The following is a 24,482-nucleotide window of genomic DNA, read 5'->3' on the forward strand; positions in this document are numbered from 1 at the left end:
TTTGAGAGCTTAATTTTGTGTGTGTGTGTGTGTGTGTGTGTGTGTGTGTGTGTGTGTGTGTGTGTCTTCAGTACTGGGGATGGAAACCAGGGGCATTCTACCTCCAAGCTACACTCCCTCAGCCCTATTTTTTAGTCTTTATTTTGAAACAGGGTCTCACTGAGTGTCAAAGGGCCTCACTAAGTAGCTGAGGCTATCCATAAACCACAATCCTCCTGTCTCAGCCTCCCAAATGCTAGGATTACAAGTGTGTGCCACCACGCCCGGCTAATCATTTTTCAGATGTAAGTTTCATTAAGGCAGACGAAAGCCTGGTGTTCTGTGTTTGTTTTCCTTGGCCATTAGCTCCTAGCACCTAACAGTGTTTAGACCAGGGAGTACTCAGTAAGTAATCACTGGGTGACACATAAGAACGGGTTAACCTGCTTAAGGTAACCTGCTTGCTTACCTTAAAAGGCTGCAGTGGTCCTTCAGTGGAATCACACATACAGGAACTCTTCAGCTGGCTGACAGCTGGTTTTAAGAGTCTCTTCTGGTAATTAAGAGCAGTTGTTGTAGGTGTAGATAGCTCCCAAGTCTGGTTCGCTCACTTACCAGCTTTCTGACTTTGCGTTAGGTGCTTAGTGTCTCTGATTTATATTTTCTTTTTGTTCTTTTGGCATACTGGGGATTGAATCCCAGGGCCTTGAACATGCTAGACAAGTGCTCTACCACTGAGATATATTCCCAGCCCTTTAAAATTTTTTTTTTTGGGGGGGTGGTACTGGGAGTGGAACCCAGGGGCTTTCTACCTCTGGGCTATACTCCCAGACCTATTTTATATTTTATTTGAAAACAGGGTCTCACTAAGTTGCTGAGAGCCTCACTAAGTAGCTGAGGCTGGCTTCGAACCTGTGCAATCCTCTTGTCTCAGCCTCCCAAGCACGGGGATTACAAGCGTGTGCCACCACGCCCGGCTTTTAATTTTATTTTGAGACAGGGTCTTCCTAAAGTTTCCCAGGCTGGCCTCAAACTTGTAATCTTTCCGCCTCAGCCGCTCAAGTACCTTGGATTCTAGCTTATGACACCATACGAGGCTAATTTATATTTTCTTGATCTAAAATGGAAATAATAATCTCCTTCGAGTATTTTATAAGGACTACATGTGACAGTGACTTTGAGGCATTTACCTTACAGCAATTGCTTAATAGATGACAGTTATATAATCATTAATATGCTAATAAGTAAGAACAATAGAGGAATATACCAAAGAAAAAATCAGAAAAAAATAACATTTTTTTGTGTTGCTAGGATGGAACCCAGGGCCTTGAGTATGCGAAACGTGTTTTCTACTACTGAGCTACATTCCAAACTTAAAATTCAGCTATTTGGAAATACTAATTCTCTGATGAGATAATAGAAATATATTTCCATTATTATATACTTGGTTCTTAGTTAAAAGGCCGAGGAGTGATCCGAGATTATGGGAATCTTCAGAATGTCTTAGTATGTCTGTGACAGAAATATCTTAGGTGAAGCCGGGCGTGGTGGCGCGCGCTTGTAATCCCCGCACTTGGGAGGCTGAGACAGGAGGATCGCGCAGGTTCGAAGCCAGCCTCAGCTGGCTTAAGAGACCCTGTTTCCAAATAAAATATAAAATAGGTCTGGGAGTATAGCCTGGAGGTAGAAGGCCCCTGGGTTCCATCCCCAGTACCACAAAAAAAAAAAAAAAAAGAAATATCTTAGGTGCAGTTGTATTGTCTTTTGTTGTTATTGTTGTTGTTGTTGTTTTTTAAATGGTAGTTATGATTAAGCTCAGGGGCATTCTACCTCTGAGCCACACCTCCAACTTTTTTATTTTTTGTTTTGACATAGGGTCTTGCTACATTGCTGCTAGTATAGCTGACTTGCTGAAACTGATCTTGAACCTGTGATTCTCTTGTCTCAGCTTCAGGATTACAGGCATGTACCACCATGTCCAGCTATACTTTGTCTTTTAAAGGACCTGGGAATGTATTCCTGAATACTTGAATTCTATTAAATCTAAATCATATAAAATTTAAAAAGCATTAGGACTGAGAATACAGATCAGTGATAAAGGTCATGCCTAGCATGTCTGAGGTCTTGGGTTTAATCCCTAGTACTGCAAAAAATAAATGAGAGTCAGGTGTGATGGCACATGCCTGTAATCCCAGTACTTGGAAGGCTGAGACAGGAGGATTGCAGGTTCCAAGCCAGTCTCAGCAACTTAGTAAGGCCCTCTGCAACTAAGTGAGATCCTATTTCCAAATAATAAAAAGGGCTGGGGATGTAGGTCAGAGGTAGAATTCCTTTGGGTTCAATCCTCAGTACTATACACACACACACACACACACACACACACACACACACACACACACACACTCTCTCTCTCTCTCTCTCTCTCTCTCTCTCTAATAAAATTGCCTTAGAATGTCCAATTAGCAAGCAACAATAGCAGAGACCAACCCATAGTTTTAGACCATTGTGCATTTATGGATAATGTTTGCATATTTAAAAAACTCAGAATAGTAGTTTGCACTCCTTTCTACTTGAACTCATATATGTATATACTCTGTGCATTGAATACTACACTCACCTTTTCTGCCAAAAGCATATAGAAACAGAAGTGAAAAAAGCAAGCTATTGCAGGAGTAACTATCCTTTTTCTCTGATGTGCATATTTAAAAATATATTTGTAAGCATTTGCTAATTTTAAGACCCATTTACAGGAATGTGTTCCAAGCTGCCACACCTAGCTTTGTGTCTCCTATTTGGCTTGTTTTACTTTCATCTTGGCCTTGTGGCCCTGACATCTGACTTTCATCAGAAAGGGTTTGTTTTATCTAGAGATAATCATTTGTATTCATACAAATGTTGGTGGAGAAAGATGCAAAGCCTTCCTGTGATTGGTCATGTACCTTTATTATAGGCTCAGCAAAACAGTCCCTCTTCTACGGGATCTGGCAACACAGAGCATTCCTGCAGCTCCCAAAAACAGATCTCCATCCAGCACAGACAGACCCAGGTAGGTTGGGGATCAATAAACAGTGGAGTTGATCTGCTCAGGAATAAAACTAAATTTATAGAAAACCTGTGGTTTCTCTCTTGATCTTCCCTTTGTTTCTTTGCACCTCATTATTTGTGTTATACTCAGAATTTGCATTATAAGTCTTTTGATAGGTGCTTTAACCATTTTCTTTACCTTCTGGTGTACTGCAGCAGAAATACTTATGCCACAGGATGGTATTAGAGAGGCCTCTAGGCCTGGGTTCAAATTCTGCCTCTGTTGCTCACACTTTTATCTTTCTAGGCCTCAGCCTTCTTTAGTGGAAATCATCTATAAAAATGTGGTTGATTCTAATTGATTCAGACACTGTTTGCAAGATACTTACTAGGACAGTTCTTAAAGTAGGCTTTGATAAATGTTAATTCACTACTTTATAGAAGTAGTTTGCTTATTTCTTGTACTTGCTTGCTTATTTGGCAAGACCTAAAGTTCTTAATGATGTGCTACACCAACATAATTTCCTCCTTAAACAGTCTTCAGAAATTCTTTCTGATTTAGGGAATGTTGTGAACATTTAAAAGTTGTATCCAAAAGGGACAGTAGATAAATCCTCCATTTGTAGCATTAGTTGGCTGGTAGTGCCCTGGGTGTTCTTGCAGCCTCTTTTAGTACTGTATTGCCTTTAAGACAGGATACTTGGCAGTCTAGACTTACTTGTCTCAAGAACTATATGATCCTCTGGAGCAGATTTTAGTTTTATTTGGACCACCAGCACTTGGATAGTTGAACAGACTTAATTGAGCACTCAGAAAACATCCCGTTTTCTTTTGATTGCTCCCTGTTTCCACTAGGTGGCATGTTTGTTCCTTAGAGATTTGAGTTATGTTGCTTCTGAAGTCTTTTTCTACTCAAAAATTAGTTTCGTTTCTAGAGTACTATATTTTTCTGTATTGTTCAATTCACAGTAGTTTGAGAATTTATATATTTGATTCCAGAATTAACATGTGGTTTGAAATGCAGTATAGCAGGATTTCAGAAACCTGTAGCTAAGGTTTGAAGAATGGGATGAGGGACACTAGGCTATTTGTGTTAGCAAGTACTGTTTTTAGAAAAGTAATGACAAAAATGTGATGGCATGCAATATTTTGAGGCTAATCCTAAAATTTGTTTTGCCTTTGTCTCTATAGTCTGACCTCACAATAGAAAAAATATCTGCACTAGAAAATAGTAAGAATTCTGACTTGGAGAAGAAGGAAGGAAGAATAGATGATTTATTAAGAGTAAGTATTAAAATGTGAGTGATTTTAAACAGGCACCAGTGGTTATATATATTTGGATTATGTGCACATCATAGAAATAATTACTACAGCCAAATAATAAAGTTAAATGATAAAGCATTTGGATTTTTTTATGCTTTTATTGGTATATTACAGTCTCACAGCATAATGTAAATCATGTTGACAGTGCACACATGCACACAGTACATGGTGACATCCCCCCCTGTTTTTCTTTAATCTGGTAAAATTCAAGTAGAAACCAGGGTCTTGCTTATGTTCTAAACATAATCTTAATGTTGAAAATTTATGTTGTAGTACTTTAATGTTTGGACTTAAATAGAGAAATATGTATGTGGAGTGCTGTGTGTCATTTGTGGCTGTGGAAGTAAGTATAAAATGTTGCTTTCCCACTTTATTTTAGTATTCTTGAATTTAAAAAACCTTTTTTAGGGGGTGATTACTAGGGATTGCATAGAGACACTCTACTTCTAAGCTACACCCTCTTTTCGGCACTGGGGATTGAACCTGGTAGCATTCTACCTCTGAGCTAAACTCTCAGTCCTATTTTTTATTCTTTATTTTTCTCACTAAGTAGCTGAGGTTGTCCAAGAATCAGCAATCCATCTGTCTCAGCCTTCCAAGTACTAGGATTATAAGCGATTGTGTAGAATATAACAATCAGTATTCTCAAATGTTCTTTTGATATCAATAGGTGACCATTTTCTTTATTTAGAAGTTGGGCTGGGCATGGTGGCGCATGCTTGTAATCCCAGTGCTTGGGAGGCTGATATAGGAGGATCACACAGGTTTGAAGCCAGTCTCAGCAACCTAGTGAGACCTGTTTCCTAATAAAGTATAAAAATAGGTCTGAGAGTGTAGCCCGTAGGTAGGGGGGGAAAAATCCCCTGAGTTCCACCCCAGGGCCACCAAAAAAAAAAAAAAAAAAAAAGAAGTCGTTGGTATTTCCTTTTCTGTTCAGAAATATATATTCAGTCAGGTGTGTTGCTGCATGCTAGTAATTCCAGTATTTGGGAACTGAGACAGGAGGGTCATGGGTTTGCAGCCAGCCTCAGTTACTTAGTGAGGCCCTGTTTCAAAATAAAGAATAAAAAATGGGGTTGGGGATATAGCTTGGAGGTAGAATACCCCTGGGTTCAATTCCCAGTACTGCAAAAAAAGAAAGAAAAAGGAAAATATATATTCCTAGGGCCAATTTTTATTTGTTTCTTATTTCCTTTCCTCACAACTTGGTGAGGAGAGTCACGTGGAGACTTGGCACCTGTTTTTTATCTCCACCGCTCACATATACCCTTGTTTGGAGTTGCTTTTATTCTTTTTTGAAGGGGAAGCAGGAGGGAAGAAATACTGAGGATCACACTCCTACCTCCAAGCCGCCACCTCTTTTCTGTTGTACTAGGGGTTGAAACTTGGAGCTTTCTATCTCTGAGCTACACCTTCAGCCTTTTCTTTTCTTTTCTTTTCTTTTTTTTTTCTGGTGGCACAGTGGGTGGACCCCAGAGGCTTTCTACCTCCGGATTATACTCCCAGACCTATTTTATATTTTATTAGAAACAGGGTCTCACTAAGTTGCTGAGAGCCTCACTAAGTAGCTGAGGCTGGCTTTGAACCTGTGCAATCCTCCTGTCTCAGCCTCCCAAGTGCGGGGATTACAAGCATGTGCCACCACGCCCGGCTTTATTTTTAAACAGGGTCTCACTAAGATCCTAGGGCCTTGGTAAGTTGCTGTGGGTGTCCTTGAACCTGTGATCTTCCTGTCTCAGTCTTCCAAGGATCAGTTGGATCCTTGGAGGTGGGGGAAAATGGACATTGAGAAATGTGAAGGATGTAAAATGCTTAAATCCTAATTTGGGTTTGCTTCTTGGATTTTAAAAAATGCTTACTTCCATTTTCCAGAAAGCAGTATGTTCCCCTCCATTCCCTTCTACTGCATTGCCCTTTTGGAGGGGACAGGGATGTTGGGTTTGAACCCAGGGCTTCATTCATACTAAGCACGCCTTCTCCCACTGGGCTCCAACCTCAGCCCCTACTCCACTTTCTAAAGGTCAGAGTCTTTATTTGGATATGGAGTAGTAATAAGGGAATGTATCCAGCAAAAGGAAAACAGCAGGGCATTGACATTTGTCCAGGTCAATTAGGACTTGTGTTTCTGATCTGGAAGATAGGCAGTGTGCGAGAGACCGCAGGTTTTTATATCTGCTTTCAGGCAGGCATGAGTCAGTCCTTGAAATGCTGAGTGTGGCTGCATTGGGACTGCTTAGCAGTTTCTAATTTAAACATGAAATCCTAGAAGTCTTTAGTGTTAGAAACCACAAAACTTTAGAATCTTTAAATTGCCAGAGGTTGATTGTCTCTATACTTTTTGTTTCTGTTTTTGTTTTTGGTGTCAGAGATTGAATTCAGAGGCATTTATCCTCCAAATTATATCCCCAGCCTTGTTTTGTTGTGAAACAGGGTCTAAACTAGGTTGCTGAGTCTCACAAAGTTGCCAAGGCTGGTCTTGAACTTCTGTTCCTTCTGTTTTAGCCTCCCAAGTACTACTGTTATAGACATGCACCACAATGCCTGGCTGACTTTGTACATTTGACCATTTGACTACAGATTTTGAGGGAACACTTACCTTCTAAAAGTAGATTGGATTACGAACATGGTTGTTACTTGGAAGGCTAAGGCAGAAGGATTGCACATTGGAGGCCAGCCTGGGAATTTGGCAAGGGCCTGTCTCAAAATGAAAATTCAGTGTTAAGAGCTCCACTGGATTTATTTCTGGTACTGGAGGGGGAAAAGAAAAGCCTGGTAGCACATACTTGTAATCCTAGTACTTGGAAGACAGAGACAGGAGGATTCCAAGTTTGAGGCCAGACTCATCATCTTAGCAAAACAATGTTTTAAAGAAGGGCTAGTCGGGCGTGGTGGTGCACGCTTGTAATCCCAGTGCTTGGGAGGCTGAGACCGGAGGATCACACAGGTTCGAACCAGCCTCAGCTACTGAGTGAGGCTCTCAGCAATTTATTGAGACCCTGTTTCCAAATAAAGTATAAAATAGGCCTGGGAGTATAGCCTGGAGGTAGAAAAGGCTCCCAGGTTCCACCCCCAGTACCACAAAAAAATAATAAAAAGAAGAGCAGAGTGTATAGCTTAGTAATAAGAGTATCCCTGAATTCAGTCCCCAGTACTACACATAAAGGTTTTTAGCTTATAGATTGTTTAAAATGAATTAGATAGTTATATTTACCCTCAGATAACATGGTACCTAGGACTCTGTAAAGAAAAACTAATAAAAATATGCTTATGAGGGTAGAAACATTTGGATATGAAAACTTTCTCATAGGTTACTTTAAAGGTGAAGTTGAAAAGTCTTAAAAATTAAGTGTTCTGTAACATCAGCCTTGTGTGCTCTTAATTTCAGAAATGCTCATATTATTTGATTGGGAAATAATTTATTTTTTCACAATTTAAGAAAGCTATTATGAAGTAGCATTATTTGCCAGAAGATCTTTTGTTTAACTCAAGAAGAATAAACGCAAGAGGCATAAGTCAAATTTGACCTTAGGTTAGCGGTTCTTTCCTGCCCTGTTATTGTAGGAGGCGTGACTCTTTCAGAGTATTTACCCATCCTGTAGGCATCTGACCACAGCTAAACTAACTGTTTTACATTCTGACCTTCTCCAACTAGGGCCTTGTTTGTTATGTCTTATGTGGGCATGGGTGTGTTTGGCTTCTCTGGTAAGGATCGTTTATGAAAATCCACTTTTTTTTCCTTTAGAATTAGGAATTTAAGCCAGGCATGGTGGCACATGCTCGTAAGTCCAGCATTTGGGAGACTGAGACGGGAATCTGTTCTTGGACAACCTCAGCTACTTAGTGAGGCTCTGCAACTCAGTGAAACCCTGTTTCAAAAAATAAAGAATGGAAAACAGAACTGGGAGTGTTACTTGGAGATAGAATGTCCCTCGGTTCCATCCACAGTACCGCAACAACAAAACAAAACAAAACAAAAAAGGAAAAAGAAAGAAAGAAAGAAAGAGGAATTTAAAGCTGGGCATGGTGGCACAGATGGGAGGATCACAGCTTCACTGCCAGCCTCAGCTACTTAGTGAGGCCCCCTGTGACTTAGGGAGACCCTGTTTCAAAAAATAAAGAAAAATAGGGCAGGGGCTATAGCTTGGAGGTCGAATGCCCCTGGGTTCTATCCCCAGACCCACAAGAAGAAAGAAAAAGAAAAAGAAAAGGAGAAATGCAAAGAAAAAAGAAATAGGAGCCAGGTGTGGTGGTGCATGCTTGTAATCCCAGCATTTGGAAGGCTGAGACAGGAGGATCGCCGTTTGCAGACATTCTCAGCTACTTAGCAAGGCCCTTAGCAACTCAGACCCTATTTCAAAAATAAAGAGACTAAAAATATAGGGCTGGGAGTGTAGCTTGAAGGTAGAATGCCCCTGGCTTCCATCCCTAGTACCGCAAAAAACAAATTCTGTAATTTTTTTGTAAGTGCTTATTCACCCTTTGTGATTATTTAATGTGTAAGTGCTTTGTGTGTATTGTAAGTATTCATTTGGGTTTGTCTACATATTATTATTATTATTATTATTATTATTATTATTATTATTATTTTATTTTGTGGTACTGGGGATGGAACCCAGGGGCATTTTCTACCTCCGGGCTATACTCCCAGACCTTTTTGTATATTTTATTTTATTTTATTTTATTTATTTATTTATTTTTTTTTTTTTTTTGGTGGTACTGGGGTTCCTGGAAGCCCTTCTATCTCCGGGCTACACTCCCAGACCTATTTTTACATTTTTATTTGGAAACAGGGTCTCCTAAGCCAGCGTGCGCGGCTAGCTTCGAACCTGCGCGATCCTCCTGTCTCTGCCTCCCTAGCGCGGGGATTACAAGCGTGCGCCACAACGCCCGGCATGTATATTTTATTTGGAAACAGGGTCTCACTGAGTTGCTGAAAGCCTCACTAAGTAGCTGAGGCTGGCTTTGAACCCGTGTGATCCTTCTGTCTCAGCCTCCCAAGCGCGGAGATTACAAGCGTGCGCCACCACGTCCGGCTTTTATTCTTTATTTTGAAACAGGGACGCACTGAGTTGCAGAAGACCCCACTAAGTAGCTGAGGCTGGCTGTGAACCAAGATCCTCCCATCTTAGCCTCCCAAATGCTGGGATTAACAAGCATGAGCTACCACACCGGGCTTACATTTAATTTTATTTTGTGATAGCTTAAGCACTTGTAGTATACATGACTAGATGTAACTGGTTGGGAGGAGTAAAATATGATCAGCAGAAAAACATAACTACTTCTAGTAACACTTCATTATTTCTTTATTTTTCTTTTGGTGGTACTGGGGGTGGAACCCAGGGGCTTTTCTACCTCCGGGCTATACTCCCAGACCTTTTTTTATACTTTATTTGGAAACAGGGTCTCACTAAGTCACCACGCCCACCATGTGTGCTACCACACCCAGCTTAGTAACATTTTATTATTGATAAATAGATAATATGAAAGATTAGAGATGACTTATTTACTTTTTATTAAAGGCATGGTTACTCTTATCTCTTTGAACCTAAATTTTGCTTTTGATTGAATAATAAATAAAGCCAGGTGTAGTGGTGTGTACCTGAAATCTCAGTACTTCAGAGGCGGAGACAGGAGTAGTGCCAAATTTGAGGCAGCAAGTTAGCAAGGCTCTCAATAACTTAATGAGACCCTGTTTCAACATAAAAAGTAAAATAGGGCTAGCAGTGTAGCTTGGAGGTAGAATGTTTCTGGGTTCCATCCTCAGTACCTAAGTAAATAAACAATTTTTCTCTTTCTTTGAAAGCTACTTTTTAATTAATCTATCTTCCCTGGAACTAATTAAAAATTTTTTTTCCCATTGAAGGCCAACTGTGATTTGAGACGGCAGATTGATGAACAGCAAAAGATGCTAGAGAAATACAAGGAACGATTAAATAGATGTGTCACAATGAGCAAGAAACTTCTTATAGAAAAGGTTAGTGAATAATGCTTGCCTCAACTCTGATCGTGAGGTACTTAATGCGTGTCATTGTGTGGCTCCTTACTTCCTACCACGAGAGGAAAATACTGTAATGAGTAGGTCTTTTAGGAAAAGGCTTCTTGTGATTGGACAGTTATAATGCTTTCCTCTCATGGACCTCAGTCCTAGCCCCAAGAGTAATGCTGTAAGAAATGCTTTCTGATTGTTCATTGATGTGAACTTGTTTTAGTTGAGTTTATTTGGGGGTATGGCTTGCTCTCCGTATAGAGGTGTGTACGTGTGTGCGTGCACACTAGGTACTCAAACCCAGAGCCTTGTGCATTCTAGGCTAGTACTCTTACCACTGAGCCATATCCCCAGCCTGGAGTATTGCCATATTAAATTCGTACTTCCATCCTGTCAGTTGAAGTGAATATATCTATTACTATGACAAACAGTTAGGCTGGGTATGGTGGTGCAAGCCAGTACTTAAAAGGTTGAGACAAGAGGATTGCAGGTTTGCAGCCTACCTCAGAAACTTAGGCCTTCTACAACTTAGTGAGACTCCTGTTTCAAAAATAAATAAAATCAGGTTGAGGGTGTATCCCAGAGGCAGAATGTCCCTTGGTTCAATCCCTAGGACCACATACACACCAACAAAAAAAAACTATTAAAAACATATAACAGCATTCACATTTCTGTCTCAGAGATGGTATTTGGAATATCTTACATATATAATAATGTGATAAGTGATTTGTGCCTCAAAAATAAATTAGTTTATGCTGTATATGATTCTTTTAATTGGCTAATATCTTCTTTATTATGTAATTAATAAGTTCCAGCTTGTCTTTCATAGTCATTAATAACTATTTCTTGAAAGTTTTTAAATGGCAGTATTTCTTTCCTTTTTTTTTTTTTTTTTTGGTGGTACTGGGGGTGGAACCCAGGGGCTTTTCCACCTCCAGGCTATACTCCCAGACCTATTTTATAATTTATTTGGAAACAGGGTCTCACTAAGTAGCTGAGGCTGGCTTCGAACCTGTGCAATCCTCCTGTCTCAGCCTCCCAAGCTCTGGGATTACAAGTGTGCGTCACCACGCCCGACCAGTATTTCTTAATGAAATTTTAAGAGATTAAGAGCTGGAGGTTTGAGATACACTAGTGTTTTGTTTTGTTTTGTTTTGTTTTGTTTTGTTTTGTTTTGGGGGTACTGGGGATTGAACCTGGAGCCTTCTACAACTCTGAGCTGCACCTCAGCCATTTTTATTTTGAAACAGAGGTCTCACTAGGTTAATGAGAGTTTCCCTACTTGCTAAGGCTGTCCTCGAACCTGCATTCCTCCTGTCTCAGCCCCCAAGTGCTGGGATTATAAGTGTGCTCCACCATGCCTGGCTATACCCATGTTTCTTTTTCTCAAAAATTTGGCATGCTTCTAAGGCAGGAACATGAAAGTGAAAGTGAAATGGATTGTTTTACTGAGGTCAGAGATATTAGGAAGAACTTTGCTTCATTCCCTTAATTTTTGATCAGTATTACAGAAGGGAGACCATTTTATTCCATTTTTATGAGGGTGAGAAATATTAAGGCCAAATGATATTAGCATATGCTAATATAGAAAATTAACATTTTAGGACACTTTATGATTTGTTTTTGGTTCTGGGGATTGAACCCAGGGGCATTCTACTTCTGAGTATACCTTATTCCTTTTTATTATTTTGTTTTGAGACATTTACGGTTTTGTTTTGGGTCTCACTAAATTGCTGAGGCTGTCCTCAAAACTTTGGTCCTCTTGTCTCAGCCTCCCAAGTAGTGGAATTACACGTGTGCACCACTACACCGTGCCGGTTTTGTAACACTTTCTAAAATCAGCAGAGATTCAGCCAATACTACTAAACTCTAAATAGTATAGTATAAAAATAGAATTTTATATTTATCAGAAATAGTTTATATAAACTTTAGACTTATTTCCAAAATATTTTAGTTTTTTTTTTTTTTTTTCCTTCTTCTTTTTGTGGTCATGGGAATTGAACCCAGGGGCATGTTACCTCTGAGTGACCCACTCAAGCCTTCTTATTTTCTGATTTTGAAACAAGGTCTTCCTAGGTTGCTGAGATTCTCACTAGGTTGCTGAGGTTGGGCTTGAACCTATGATCCTCCTGTCTCAGCCTCCCAAGTACTGGGATTAAAAGTGTGCCCCACCATGCGCAGCTCCAAAGTTTTGAAAAGATGAATTGGGAAGTTTTCTGGAATTCATTGTATGGAAAAGAAACAGAACATAGAGAAACAGCTTAGGAGCTGGGCATTGCTATGGTCCAAGTATGAAATGATGAACTCAAACATAGAATAAGCATATAGGAGAAACTTTACCAAGAAAGAACCTGCCTTTCTTTTAATTATCCTGTCATGTCTACCGTGGGAAAATAGGGCATCCAAAGATTCAATATTGACTGTTCTGAGATGGTGTGTGGTTTTCTACAGTATTTTCACTGGTACTCTTTGTATTTTGAGTTTTGTAAGAAGTGTTTTTTCCATGCTAATTGATGTTGAATTTCTTTTTCTTTTTCTTTTTTTCCTTTTGGTCTTTTTTTTCAAAGTCAAAGCAAGAGAAGATGGCATGTAGAGATAAGAGCATGCAGGACCGCTTGAGATTAGGCCATTTTACTACTGTCCGGCATGGGGCCTCTTTTACTGAACAATGGACAGATGGTTATGCTTTCCAGAACCTTATCAAGTAAGTGAAGTGTCACAATTAAATAGAGAAATGAAGAGTTTGTTTGGATTTTTAAAGTTTTGTGTAATTATAGTCATTCTAGTAGTAATAGTCATCTTTTCCTTTAGTTTATTAGTCTGTGTAAAGAAATAAAGGGAATGAGGTAAAGTGGACTAAATGACAAAAGTAAGCAATCAAAGGAATAAAGGATGAGTTCTACATTAAAGCTTAAAAGAACCCAAATTACTAAAGCTAAGGAAAAAGAAATCTGAGTTTCACTTGTAATCCTTTTTTTTGGGGGGGGGGTGGTACTGGGGTTCCTGGAAGCCCTTCTACTTCCAGGCTACACTCCCAGATCTATTTTATACTTTTTTTTTTTTTTTTTGGAAACAGGGTCTCTTAAACCAGCACGGCTGGCTTCGAACCTGCGTGATCCTCCTGTCTCTGCCTCCCAACTGCGGGGATTACAAGCGTGTACCACCACAACCGGCTTACTTGTTATCTTTTAAATTTGGTAATTGGTAATTGATTTTTTCTTTTTGTTTTCCTTTGTGCTGCTGGGGATTGAACCCAGGTCCTTGTATATACTTATGCGTTCTATCACTGAGCTACGTCTCTAGACCCTGCGTAATGGATTCTCAGGAGGCACCTGTTGAACATATTTTGGGGTTTGCAGAAAAGTGAAATGAGCAAGGACGAGGGAAAATTTCCTGAGTTAGGTGTAAAACTAAATAAATCTATAGAAGAACCTTTTAGAACATGTCTCTGCTCTTTACGGAGACCATGCCATTTATCAGATAGCCACATTCTTGAATACAGGGGCCTAGCCAATGGGTCAGTCTGATGACAAGCCCTGCTCACTGTTTGTGTCTGTCTTCATTTTGAAAGCTTGAGAACTCCTCTATCAGAATTTTTGCTAGGTATTTATTCCAAGGAAGGAATTAACATTTGAACCTAAAGTTTCAATAGTGTGAATAGCTTTTATTAGCTCAAGACTTTAAAAAATGGTCAGGCGTGGTGGCACAGGCTTATAATTCCAGTACTTGTGAGACAGGAGGATTGCAGATTTGAGGGCAGTTTCAGCATGTAGTGAGACTCTCATCAACCTAGCAAGACCTGTTTTCAATAAGAAATAGATTGGTCTGGGAGTGTAGCTCAGAGGTAGAATGCTTCTGGGTTCAGACCTCAGTAACAACAACAAAAAAAGACTTTAAAAAATATTTACCCTCAATTTGTAGTACCTTTAATGTATCTTAATTTAGTTTGTTAAGTCATTTTTATCTGAGACTAGAGGGCAGGTGGAAGCATTATTTTTGTTTGTTTGTTTTGTTTTTTGTGCTACTGGGGATGGAACCCAGGGGCATTCTACCTCTGAGCTACATCCTCAGCCCTATTTTTTCTTTATTTTGAAACAGGGTCTCTCTGAGTTGCAAAGGACCTCATTAAGTAGCTGAGGCTATACTCAAACCATGATCCTTCTGTCTCAACCTCCCAAATGCTGGGATTACAAGCTTGTGTCACCACACCCAGTCCAGAATTATGTCTTTAATCGTGGGCTATTTAACTTTTTGATATCCAGATTATCATGAGTTGGAAGGTTCCAGAGGTTGCCTTTCCTACCTATTGGTCCTTGCTGAAATAGTATTGAGTATGAATTGGAGAGTATAAGATTAATTTTGAGCAATACTAAGGCATAAATAACAGATTTATGCCTAAAAGAATACACTTACTGGTACTAATTATAATACTTTATTAAAACTAACTTCACAATCATACATTAAAGCTGGCCATGGTGGCGCACACTTGTAATCCCAGCATTTGGGAGGCTGAGACAGGAGGATCCCAGGTTTGCAGCCAGCCTCAGCTACTTAGTGAGGCCTTTTGCGACTTAGTGAGACCCTGTTTCAAAAAAAAAAAAAAATAGGGCTGGGGTGTAGCTTGGAGGTAGAATGTCCCTGGGTTCAATCCCCAGTACTGCAAAAAAAAAAAAAAATTATAAATTATAATAATTCATTTTATGTGCCATTCCTTGAGGAGTTATTACTACTTGGCTTTCTCTGAATTTATTTCTTTGGGGTTTTGTTGTTGTTTTTAAACTTAATTTAGGTGTCACCATATCAGTGAATGGGGATGATTTGGGGATGGTAATAGCACTCAGACTAGAATAAGTGCCATGTTTAAAAAGAAAATCTTGTTTATTTTGTTTAGCATCCTTCAAACTTGACGTCAATCTAGATAATTTTTAAGTCAGGTGTAGCAACACACACCTATAATCCTAGTACTTGGGAGGAAGACAGGTTTGAGGCCAGCCTCAACAATTGAGCAAGATCCTTAGCAAATTTTTTTTGCAGTACTGAGAACTGAACCCAGGGGCATTCTACCTCGAGCTATACCCCCAGCTCTATTTTTTTATTCTTTATTTAGAAGCAGGGTCTCAGTGAGTTGCAAAGGGCCTCACTAAGTAGCTGAGGCCGGCTGTGATCCTCCAGTTTCAGTATCCCTAATGCTGAGATAACAAGTGTGTGCCACCACGCCCAGCTGACCCTTAGGAAATTAGTGAGACCCTGTTTTAAAAATAAAAATAGCTGGGGGTATGGTTCAGAGATAGAATGGTCCTGAGTTCAATGCTCAGTGCCCCCCAAAGAAAAGGAAAAAATAAAAAAGGCTCTTGGAACATTTTGTATATTTTCTTCCTTAATTAAATTAAACTCTTTGTGTGTGTGTGTGTGTGTGTGTGTGTGTGTGTGTGTGTGTGTGTGTGTTACTGGGGATGGAACCCAGGGACTTACTACCTCTGAGCTGTACCCTCAACCCAATTTTATTTAAAAAAAAAAAAAATTTTTTTTTTTTGGTGGTACTGGGGTTTCTAGAAACCCTTCTACCTCTGGGCTAAACTCCCAGACCTATTTAATATTTTTTATTTGGAAACAGGGTCTCTAAGCCAGTGAGGCTGGCTTTGAACCTGCGCAGTCCTCCTGTTTCTGCCTCCCAAGCGTGGGGATTACAAGCGTGTGCCACCAGGCCCGGCTATTTTCAATTTTTTTGAAATACGGTCTCACTAAAGTTGCAGAAGCTAGCTGCTAATCTGTTATCCTCCTGTCTCAGCCTCCCAAGTACTAGGATTACAGGTGCCTACACCACAAAACCCAGCTTAAAACTCTCTACTGTTTTTTTTTATTTTTAGTGGTACTGGAGATGGAATCCAGAGGCTTTCTACCTCCGGGCTATATGCCCAGACTTATTATTTATATATATATTATTTGGAAACAGGGTCTCACTAAGTTGCTAAGAGCCTCACTAAGTAGCTGAGGCTGGCTTCAAACCTGTGCGATCCTCCTGAATCAGCCTCCCAAGTGCTGGGATTACAAGCGTGTGCCACCACGCCCAGAAAAACTCTTTACTTTTGATGGGTTGATTACCAGAAAATTATTTCTTAGCTGTTGAATCAGAAAATTGTTCAAGTCAGAAAGTGAGGTCAAAATAAAAATTTAGTATTCTCTTTCTTGTCCATTTATCTTCTTGAGAAACAAGTAGTATCGCCAAGTGTGGTGGCGCATGCTTGTAATCCCCACGCTTGGGAGGCTGAGACAGGAGGATCTAGTGTCTTAAAGCACAGACTCATCCCAGAAAAAACAAAACAAAATAACCTCTCATCAGGCCAGATGCACGCTTGTAATCCCAGTACTTGGAAGGCGGAGATAAGAGAACTGCAGGTTTGTGGCCAACCTCAGCTACTTAATGAGGCCCTGTACAATTTATTGAGACCCTGTTTCAAAATAAAAAGCCAGGCATGGTGGTGCACACATGTAATCCCAGGAGGCTGAGACAGGAGGGTCGCAATTTGCGGATAGCCTCAGCTACTTAGTGAGGCCCTTTGCAACTCAGTGAGACCCTGTTTCAAACTAAAGAATAAAAATAGGGCTGGGGGTGTTGCTCAGAGGTTAGAATGCCCCTAGGTTCCAGCCCTAGAACTATAAATAAATAAATTAATAAATTAATTAATTTTAAAAAGCTGAGCATGGTGCTACACTCTTATATTCCTACCCAGTACTTGGGAGACTGAAACAGGAGGATCGTAGGTTCACAGCCAGCTTCATCTCCTTAGTCCCTCCACAACTGAGTGAGACCCTGTTTTAAAGATAAAGAAAAAATAGGGCTGGGGTTGTAGCTTGGAGGTAGAATGCCCCTGGGTTCAATCCCCAGTACCGAGGCGGGGGTGGGGGTAGGGGACTTATGGCTGATAGTGTTGCTCAGAGGTAGAATGCCCTTGGTTTCCATTCACAGCACCACGAAAAAGAAACAAACAAAAATCCCTCTCATAAGTTACTTGGCTTTTATACCCTGGATGTTAAATACAAATCTGTTAAGCCAGATGTGGTGGTGAACGCTTGTAATCCCAGCAATGGGGAAGCAGAGACTGGAGGATCGTGTTTCGCGGACAGCCTCAGCTATTTAGTGAGGCCTTCTGCAACTTAGTGAGACCCTGTTTCAAAATAAAGAATGAAAGGCAGGACTCTGGGCCCCGGGCCGGACCGCACGGAGCATGCCAGACCCTTGGAGAAACCGGGCCGGTCGTAAGACCCTGGGTCCCTGGCGGGGGTCAGGTGGGGCACGCTGGACCCCGGAAGAGCGGGGGCTCAGGTCGCAGGACTCTGGGCCCTGGCCCAGACCGTGTGGAGCACGCCAGACCCCTGGAGAAACTGGGGCCCAGTCGTAAGACCCTGGGTCCCAGGCGGGGGTCAGGCGGGGCACGCTGGATCCCGGAAAAGCAGGGGCCCGGGTCACAGGACTCTGGACCCCAGGCCGGATTGCACGGAGCACGCCAGAACCCTGGAGAAATCAGACCCCTGGAAGATCCGGGGCCCAGGTCGCAGGACTCTGGGCCCCAGGTGGAGTCGTGTAGAACACATCGGACCCCTGAGGAAACCAGGCCGGGTCACAGTGCTACTTGAGTGCCTGATTGCACAACCTCCTCAAACCACACATACTGTTTTCTCTTATTTTAAAAAAAAAAAAAGGAAAAGAAAAAAGAAAAATATCGGAGAGGGTTCAAGAAGGTCGTGGCGGATGCCAGGATACTGGAGATGCAGACAAAACTTACCCAAATGAACTGGAACTTTTGGAAAAATTCCCCGCGAAGGAGGACTGCTTCTTCTCTACATTCTTAAGAATCTTGGACATCACCTGTAAGGAGAGAGTTTAGCGGAGACCTAGGAGAAAGGCAGTGTTGGAAGTGGTCTCCGCGATGGCGGTGGAGACTTGTATTCAGGAGAAGCAGAAATCAGATCCTACCAACCTTATTTTTTGGAGAAATCACACCAAATGTCAAATGCTACCGGCACACATGCTTAGGAATACTGGACAACATTCAGAGTGGAAAAAGAGCTTGGGAAAGATTTGAAATGGTGGAGGCAGTGGCAATGGCATTGGCCAGTACTCAGGGGAAGCAGAGATCTGATGCATTACACCTGGAACCTTTGAAGTAATTACCCCAGAGGCAGAATGCTACCACCACGCACCCTCAAGAATGTGGGACAAATGGCTGGGCGAAGAGGATGCTCGGATTGGAGCCTGCGAAGGGGTGAGGCCAGCGACGGACACAGCAGAGTTATAATTGGAGACTGCCGTGAGGCAAGGCCGGTGCTGGGGCCTTCAAGGCTGGGATTGGAGCCTGCCGAGGGGTTAGGCTGGTGCCGGGGCCAGCAGCTGGCATTGGAGCATGCCATGAGGCAAGGCCGCTACTGAGGCCTTCGAGGCCGGGATCAGAGTCTGCCAAGGGGTTAGGCCGGTGTCGGGGCCAGTGAGGCCAAGATCGGAGCCTGCCGTGAGGTGAGGCTGGTGCTGGGGCCTTCGAGGCTGGGATTGGAGCCTGCCGAGGGGTTAGGCTGGTGTTGGGGCCAACGGCCGGCATCAGAGCCAGCCATGAGGCAAGGCCGGTACTGGGGCCTCTGAGGCCGGGATCGGAGCCTGCTGACGGGTCAGGCCTGTGCCGGGCCAGCGAGGCCGGGATTGGAGCCTTCCATTAGGCAAGGCCGCTACTGAGGCCTCTGAGGCCAGGATCGGAGCCTGCCGTGAGGCAAGGCCAGTGCTGGGGCCAGCGGCCCATATTGAAGCCTACCATGAGGCAAGGCCACTACTGGGGCCTCCTAGGCTGGGATCGGAGCCTGCTGAGGGGTTAGGCCAGTGCTGGGGCTGGTGAGGCTGGGATCGGAGCCTGCCGTGAGGTAAGGCCGGTGCTGAGGCCAGTGAGGCCGGGATTGGAGCCTGCCATGAGGCAAGGCTGCTACTGGGTCCTCTGAGGCCGGGATCAGAGTTTGCTGAGGGGTTAGGCTGGTGCCGGGGCCAGTGGCTGGCATCGGAGCCTTCCGTGAGGAAAGGCCGCTACTGAGGCCTCTGAGGCCAGGATCAGAGCCTGCCGAGGGGTTAAGCCTTTGCTGAGGCCAGTGAGGCCAGGATCGGAGCCTTCCATGAGGCAAGGCCGGTGCTGGGGCTTCAGAGGCTGGGAGTGGAGCCTGCTGAGGGGTTAGGCCGGAGCTGGGACCAGCAAGGCCGGGATCGGAGCCTGCCGAGGGGTTAGGCTGGAGCTGGGACCAGCTAGGCCAAGATCGGAGCCTGCCGTGAGGCAAGGCCAGTGCTGGGGCCTCCGAGGCCGGGATCAGAGCCTGCCAAGGAGTTAGGCCAGTGCCGGGGCCAGCGGCCGATATCGGAGCCTACCATGAGGCAAGGCCGCTACTGAGGCCTCCAAGGCCGGGATCGGAGCCTGCCGAGGGGTTAGGCCGGTGCTGGGGCCAGTGAGGCCGGGATCGGAGCCTGCCTTGAGGTAAGGCCGGTGCTGGGGCCAATGAGGCCGGGATCGGAACCTGCCATGAGGCAAGGCTGCTACTGGGTCCTCTGAGGCCGGGATTGGAGTTTGCTGAGGGGTTAGGCTGGTGCCGGGGCCAGCGGCCGGCATCGGAGCCTTCCGTGAGGCAAGGCCGGTGCTGGGGCCACCGAGGCCGGGATCAGAATCAGCCGAGGGGTTAGGCTGGTGTCGGGGCCAGCGAGACCAGAATTGGGGCCTCCCATGAGGCAAGGCTGCTGCTTGAGCTAGCGAGGTCTGGATCAGTCCACCGGGTAGCCAGGCCACTACTGGGGCCGTCAAGAGTGGGATCAGTAATTGCAATGTGGCATGCACAGAGAAATATTGCAGAAAATAAAAACCAGATGCTTCCCCTAATCAGCAATAACTATGAGGGAAGGGGAAACAGGAAGAGGTCGAGCTATAGAAAGGGCCCTATAGTGAAGCAATTAAGGTGACCAATCAGAGGGTATTGAATAGGGGAAGATGGAGCCTCTTTAAAATGCAGGAGGTACATAAACAAATGTATCAAAGTTAATCACCAAACAAGCATGGGATGGAGGGAGGGGGAGGGAATGGGATGGGGACTGGATGAGGGCTAATTGGATGATGTGTGCTTGTATATCCTCTCAAGTCTTGTATTCCAATGTGATGTATGATTACAATGCACCAATAAAAATAAATTAAAATAAAAAATAAGAAGGAAAAAAATAAAGAATAAAAGATAGGACAGGGGGTATAGCTCGGAGATTGAATGCCCTTGGGTTCCATCCCCAGACCTGCAGTAAATAAATAAATAAATACAAATCTAAAGTTTAAGGAGGCTTATTTTTTTCCTGAAGTTTATCAAATATGCAGGTGACAAGTTGTTTTGTGTTTTGTTCTATAGAAAAAGAATTTTTTTTACCTTTCTGTGTTTCATGTTTTTTATATCTTTAGGCAACAGGAAAGGATAAATTCACAAAGGGAAGAGATAGAAAGACAACGGAAAATGTTAGCAAAGCGGAAACCTCCTGCCATGGGTCAGGCCCCTCCAGCAACCAATGAGCAGAAACAGCGGAAGAGCAAGACCAACGGGGCTGAAAATGAGACGTACGTTCCCTAGTGATATAAAATGGCATTCCACGCCCTCCCAAATACAAATGCCCTTTTGAATGCCACTGGAGACAGTTCTAAATGGAGGTCCCTAAAGGTTTAAGGTCTTTTCAGTCACATTAATGGATTTCCTCAATTCATATAAAAACCATATTAAATCATCTGAATTTCTTACTCCTGCTTTTTATTTAGAGACTTTTGAATGAGAGAGAAAAGTAATGTCTTTTTTTTGTGTGTTGCACTTGGGATGAACACAGGAGCATTTTACCTCCAAGCCACACCCCCATACTTTTTTTTTTTTTTGAAACAGGGTTTCGCTAGGTTGAGAAGTCTCACTACTTGCTGAGGCTGACCTCAAACCTGTGATCCTCCTGTGTCAGCCTCCCACAAGCTGGGATTAAAGGTGTGCAGCACCATGCCAAGTGCAATGTCACTTCTTGACGGCATGAATTTGGTCACCCTCAACACATATGATGTCATTGACATTATTGCTTATATAATAACATTGCTGTCACTCTATAGTAAATCTTTGTAAGGATTGCCTGGCTACCATTTCAAACTGAAGAATGTTCTTTATTGGTCAAAGTAGCATTAAGGTAATAGCCACAAACTTAGGAGTAAGCCAAGAAAAAAGCAATACCTATTTTAGAAAAAGATTTTTTTCTCATTAAGCCAAAGCTAAACTTTTCCTGTTCTGTAAATCTAAGGAAAACAAGTATCTTAAATTGAAGTTCAGTCATCTTTTTCTCTCTCAGTCAGTAAGTTTTATGCATTGTCACATGTAGGAAAACTGGAAGATCCTGAGCACAAATGCCCACTCTATTACTTTCTCTCATTTTTTGTTTGTTTGTTTGTTTTGCAGTACTAGGGGTTGAACCCACAGGCATTTTACCTCCGAGCTACACCTTTAGCCCTATTTCTTATTCTGTGTGTGTGTGTGTGTGTGTGTGTGTGTGTGTGTGTGTGTTTATTTTGCTGGTCTGGGGACGGAACGACCAAGGGGCATTCGCCCTCCAAGCTACACCCCCAGACCTATTTTTTATTCTTTATTTTGAAACAGGTTCTCACTGAGCTGCAAAGGGCATCACTTAAGTAGCTGAGGCTTTCCACGAACCATGATCCTCAGGTCTCAGCCTCCCAAATGCTGGGATTACGAACATGCGCCACTATCCCCAGTTTATTTTTATATTTTTTATTTTTTGTGGTGTTGGGGATGGAACCCAGGGGTTTTCTACCTCTGGGCTACACTCCCAGACCTATTTTATAATTTATTTGTAAACAGGGTCTCACTTAGTTGCTGTGAGCCTCACTAAGTAGCTGAGGGTAGCTTCGAACTTGCACGATCTTCCTGTCTCAGCATCCCAAGTATTGAGATTACAAGCGTGCGCCATTGCGCTGGGCTTTTTTATTTTTTATTTTGAAACCGGGTCTCACTGAGTTGCATAGGGCCTCACTAAGTAGCTGAGGCTGTCTGCAAGCTGTGGTCCTCTGGTCTCAGCCTCCCGAATGCTGGTCTTACAAGAGTGTGCTACCACGCCCGGCTCTCTTGTTTTGTTTTTGTGGTATTGGGGATTTAACCCAAAAGCCTTCTACCTCTGGACTATTCCCCCAACCCTATTTTATATTTATTTATTTATTTATTTACTTATTGCTGTACTGAGGATGGAACCCAGGGGCATTCTACCTTAGAGCTGTACCCCCCCCAGCTATATTTTTTGTTCTTTATTTTGAAACAAGGTCTCAGTGAGTTGCAAAAGGCCTCACTAAGTAGTAGCTGAGGCTGTCTGCAAAGGGCTATTCTCTGTCTCAGCCTTCCAAATGCTGAGATTATAAGCATGTGCCATCACACCTGGCTCCTATTTTATTTTTATTTTGAAACAGGTCTCATTAAGTTGCTGAGGGCCCCGTTGAGTTACTGAGGCTGTCCTTGAACCTGTGATCTTCCTATCTCAGCCTCCAAAGTACTGGGATTATAAGCATGCACCACCATGCATAGTTTCCCTTTCTCGTACTGACTGATATGCCTTTTGTCTTTTTATGTTTTTGTATCAGCTCACAAAACATTCTAACTCAAATCCACTTTAAGTGTGTTACTCTTATTACCACATTGTTAAAAGTCCATTGCCTCTCGCCGGGCGTGGTGGCGCACGCTTTTAATCCCTGCACTTGGGAGGCAGAGACAGGAGGATCACGCAGGTTCGAAGCCAGCCGCACGCGCTGGCTTAGGAGACCCTGTTTACAAATAAAAATGTAAAAATAGGTCTGGGAGTGTAGCCCGGAGGTAGAAGGTCTGGGAGTGTAGCCCGGAGATAGAAGGGCTTCCAGGAACCCCAGTACCACCAAAATAAAAAAATAAATAAAAGTCCATTGCCTCTCAAAATGCATTTTCTTTTTTGGGGGAGAAAGACTGCTTAACATCAGTGCTCACCCTATATACCTGATGTGTTAGAAGCGTGTGTCCCTGACAGTATTTAGTAAGTCTGTGTTTAATTCTTATTTTATGTAGACCCCATTCTGGAAATAGAGCTACAGAATACAGCCCTCGTTTTAGGGGTCCATAGTTTATTTAGAGGAAATGAACAGAAGAATAAAATAAATATTTCATTAAATATAGTGATAAAAAGTATACATGGTAAACTAAGTTTAGAAAGCACTTCACTCTTTTTTGTTGTTTTTGCTTTTGTGGTACCAGGGATTAAACTCCAGGGCATTCTACCTCTGGGCTGCACCTAAGCCCTTTTTATTTTTTGTTTTGAAATAGGCTCTTGCTAGGTTGCAGAGAGTCTCACTATGTTGTTGAGGCTGTCCTCAAACCTGCGATCCTCTTGTTTCAGCCTCCCAAGTACTGGGATTACAGGTACGCCACACCATGCTTGGCTACATCTTACTCTGTAAAACTAGAGTCCAAATCTAAATAGTTCCTACATTTGAACAATTATCCAAGTTAATCTGATTATTCTTTTCTTTCCTGAATTGTGTTTATTTTGCAAAGTGGCTCTTGTTCTAGAATTGCCTGAAAATTACTAATGCCCAAAACCATTGGACTAGGAGTGATAAGATGGGTTTTTTGTTTTGTTTTGTTGTTTTGCAAAACAATAATTAGAATTTAGTCTAGACCAATAGTGTATCTGGAAGTGGTTGCCATCTGGGGTCTTGTCTAAAATCCAAGCTGGAGAGTCTTCAGTCCACTTTTTAACTGGAGTGTTTGCGACTTGGTTCTTTAGGAAGTTGGTTTTCTGGAGTGAATCGCTTGTCTTTTCCTGGTATTAAACCTGTTTCAGGCAGAGAGGGTTCTTAGCTCTGGTTTTTCCTTTCTCCCTGTTGTACTGACGTGGGATGGGGTGATAGATCCTGGTGTTCTGCACTGAGAGGAGTGTGTGGCATCCCTAGTGGATGTACTACTTCTTATTCATTCTTCTTTTTGGTTTGGTTTTTTTGTTTGTTTTTCGTTTTTTTTTAGTTAGACTTCAGGGCTCTATTTTGTAGCTCTTTCTACTGGATAGGATAGCTGTTTTCTCTTTCTCTGATTATTTAGAATGTTCTAAACTATGAGA

At 42.5% G+C, this 24,482-nt stretch overlaps 1 protein-coding gene across 1 annotated transcript in view; it reads left to right on the forward strand.

The window, feature by feature from the left end:
* Positions 1–24,482, forward strand: part of TLK2 (tousled like kinase 2) — a gene marked incomplete at both ends in the record, with an annotated part of 129,017 nt that overhangs the window by 61,096 nt on the left and 43,439 nt on the right. Inside the window, 7 exon segments of the mRNA XM_080713240.1 lie at positions 2,930–3,025; positions 4,195–4,287; positions 10,190–10,300; positions 12,880–13,016; positions 20,773–20,925; positions 23,435–23,449; positions 23,451–23,498. Of these exon segments, the coding sequence (XP_080569366.1) occupies positions 2,930–3,025; positions 4,195–4,287; positions 10,190–10,300; positions 12,880–13,016; positions 20,773–20,925; positions 23,435–23,449; positions 23,451–23,498 (653 nt within the window).

The sequence above is a fragment of the Muscardinus avellanarius genome (genome assembly GCF_963383645.1).
Source record: "Muscardinus avellanarius genome assembly, chromosome: 16".
Lineage (NCBI taxonomy): Eukaryota > Metazoa > Chordata > Mammalia > Rodentia > Gliridae > Muscardinus > Muscardinus avellanarius.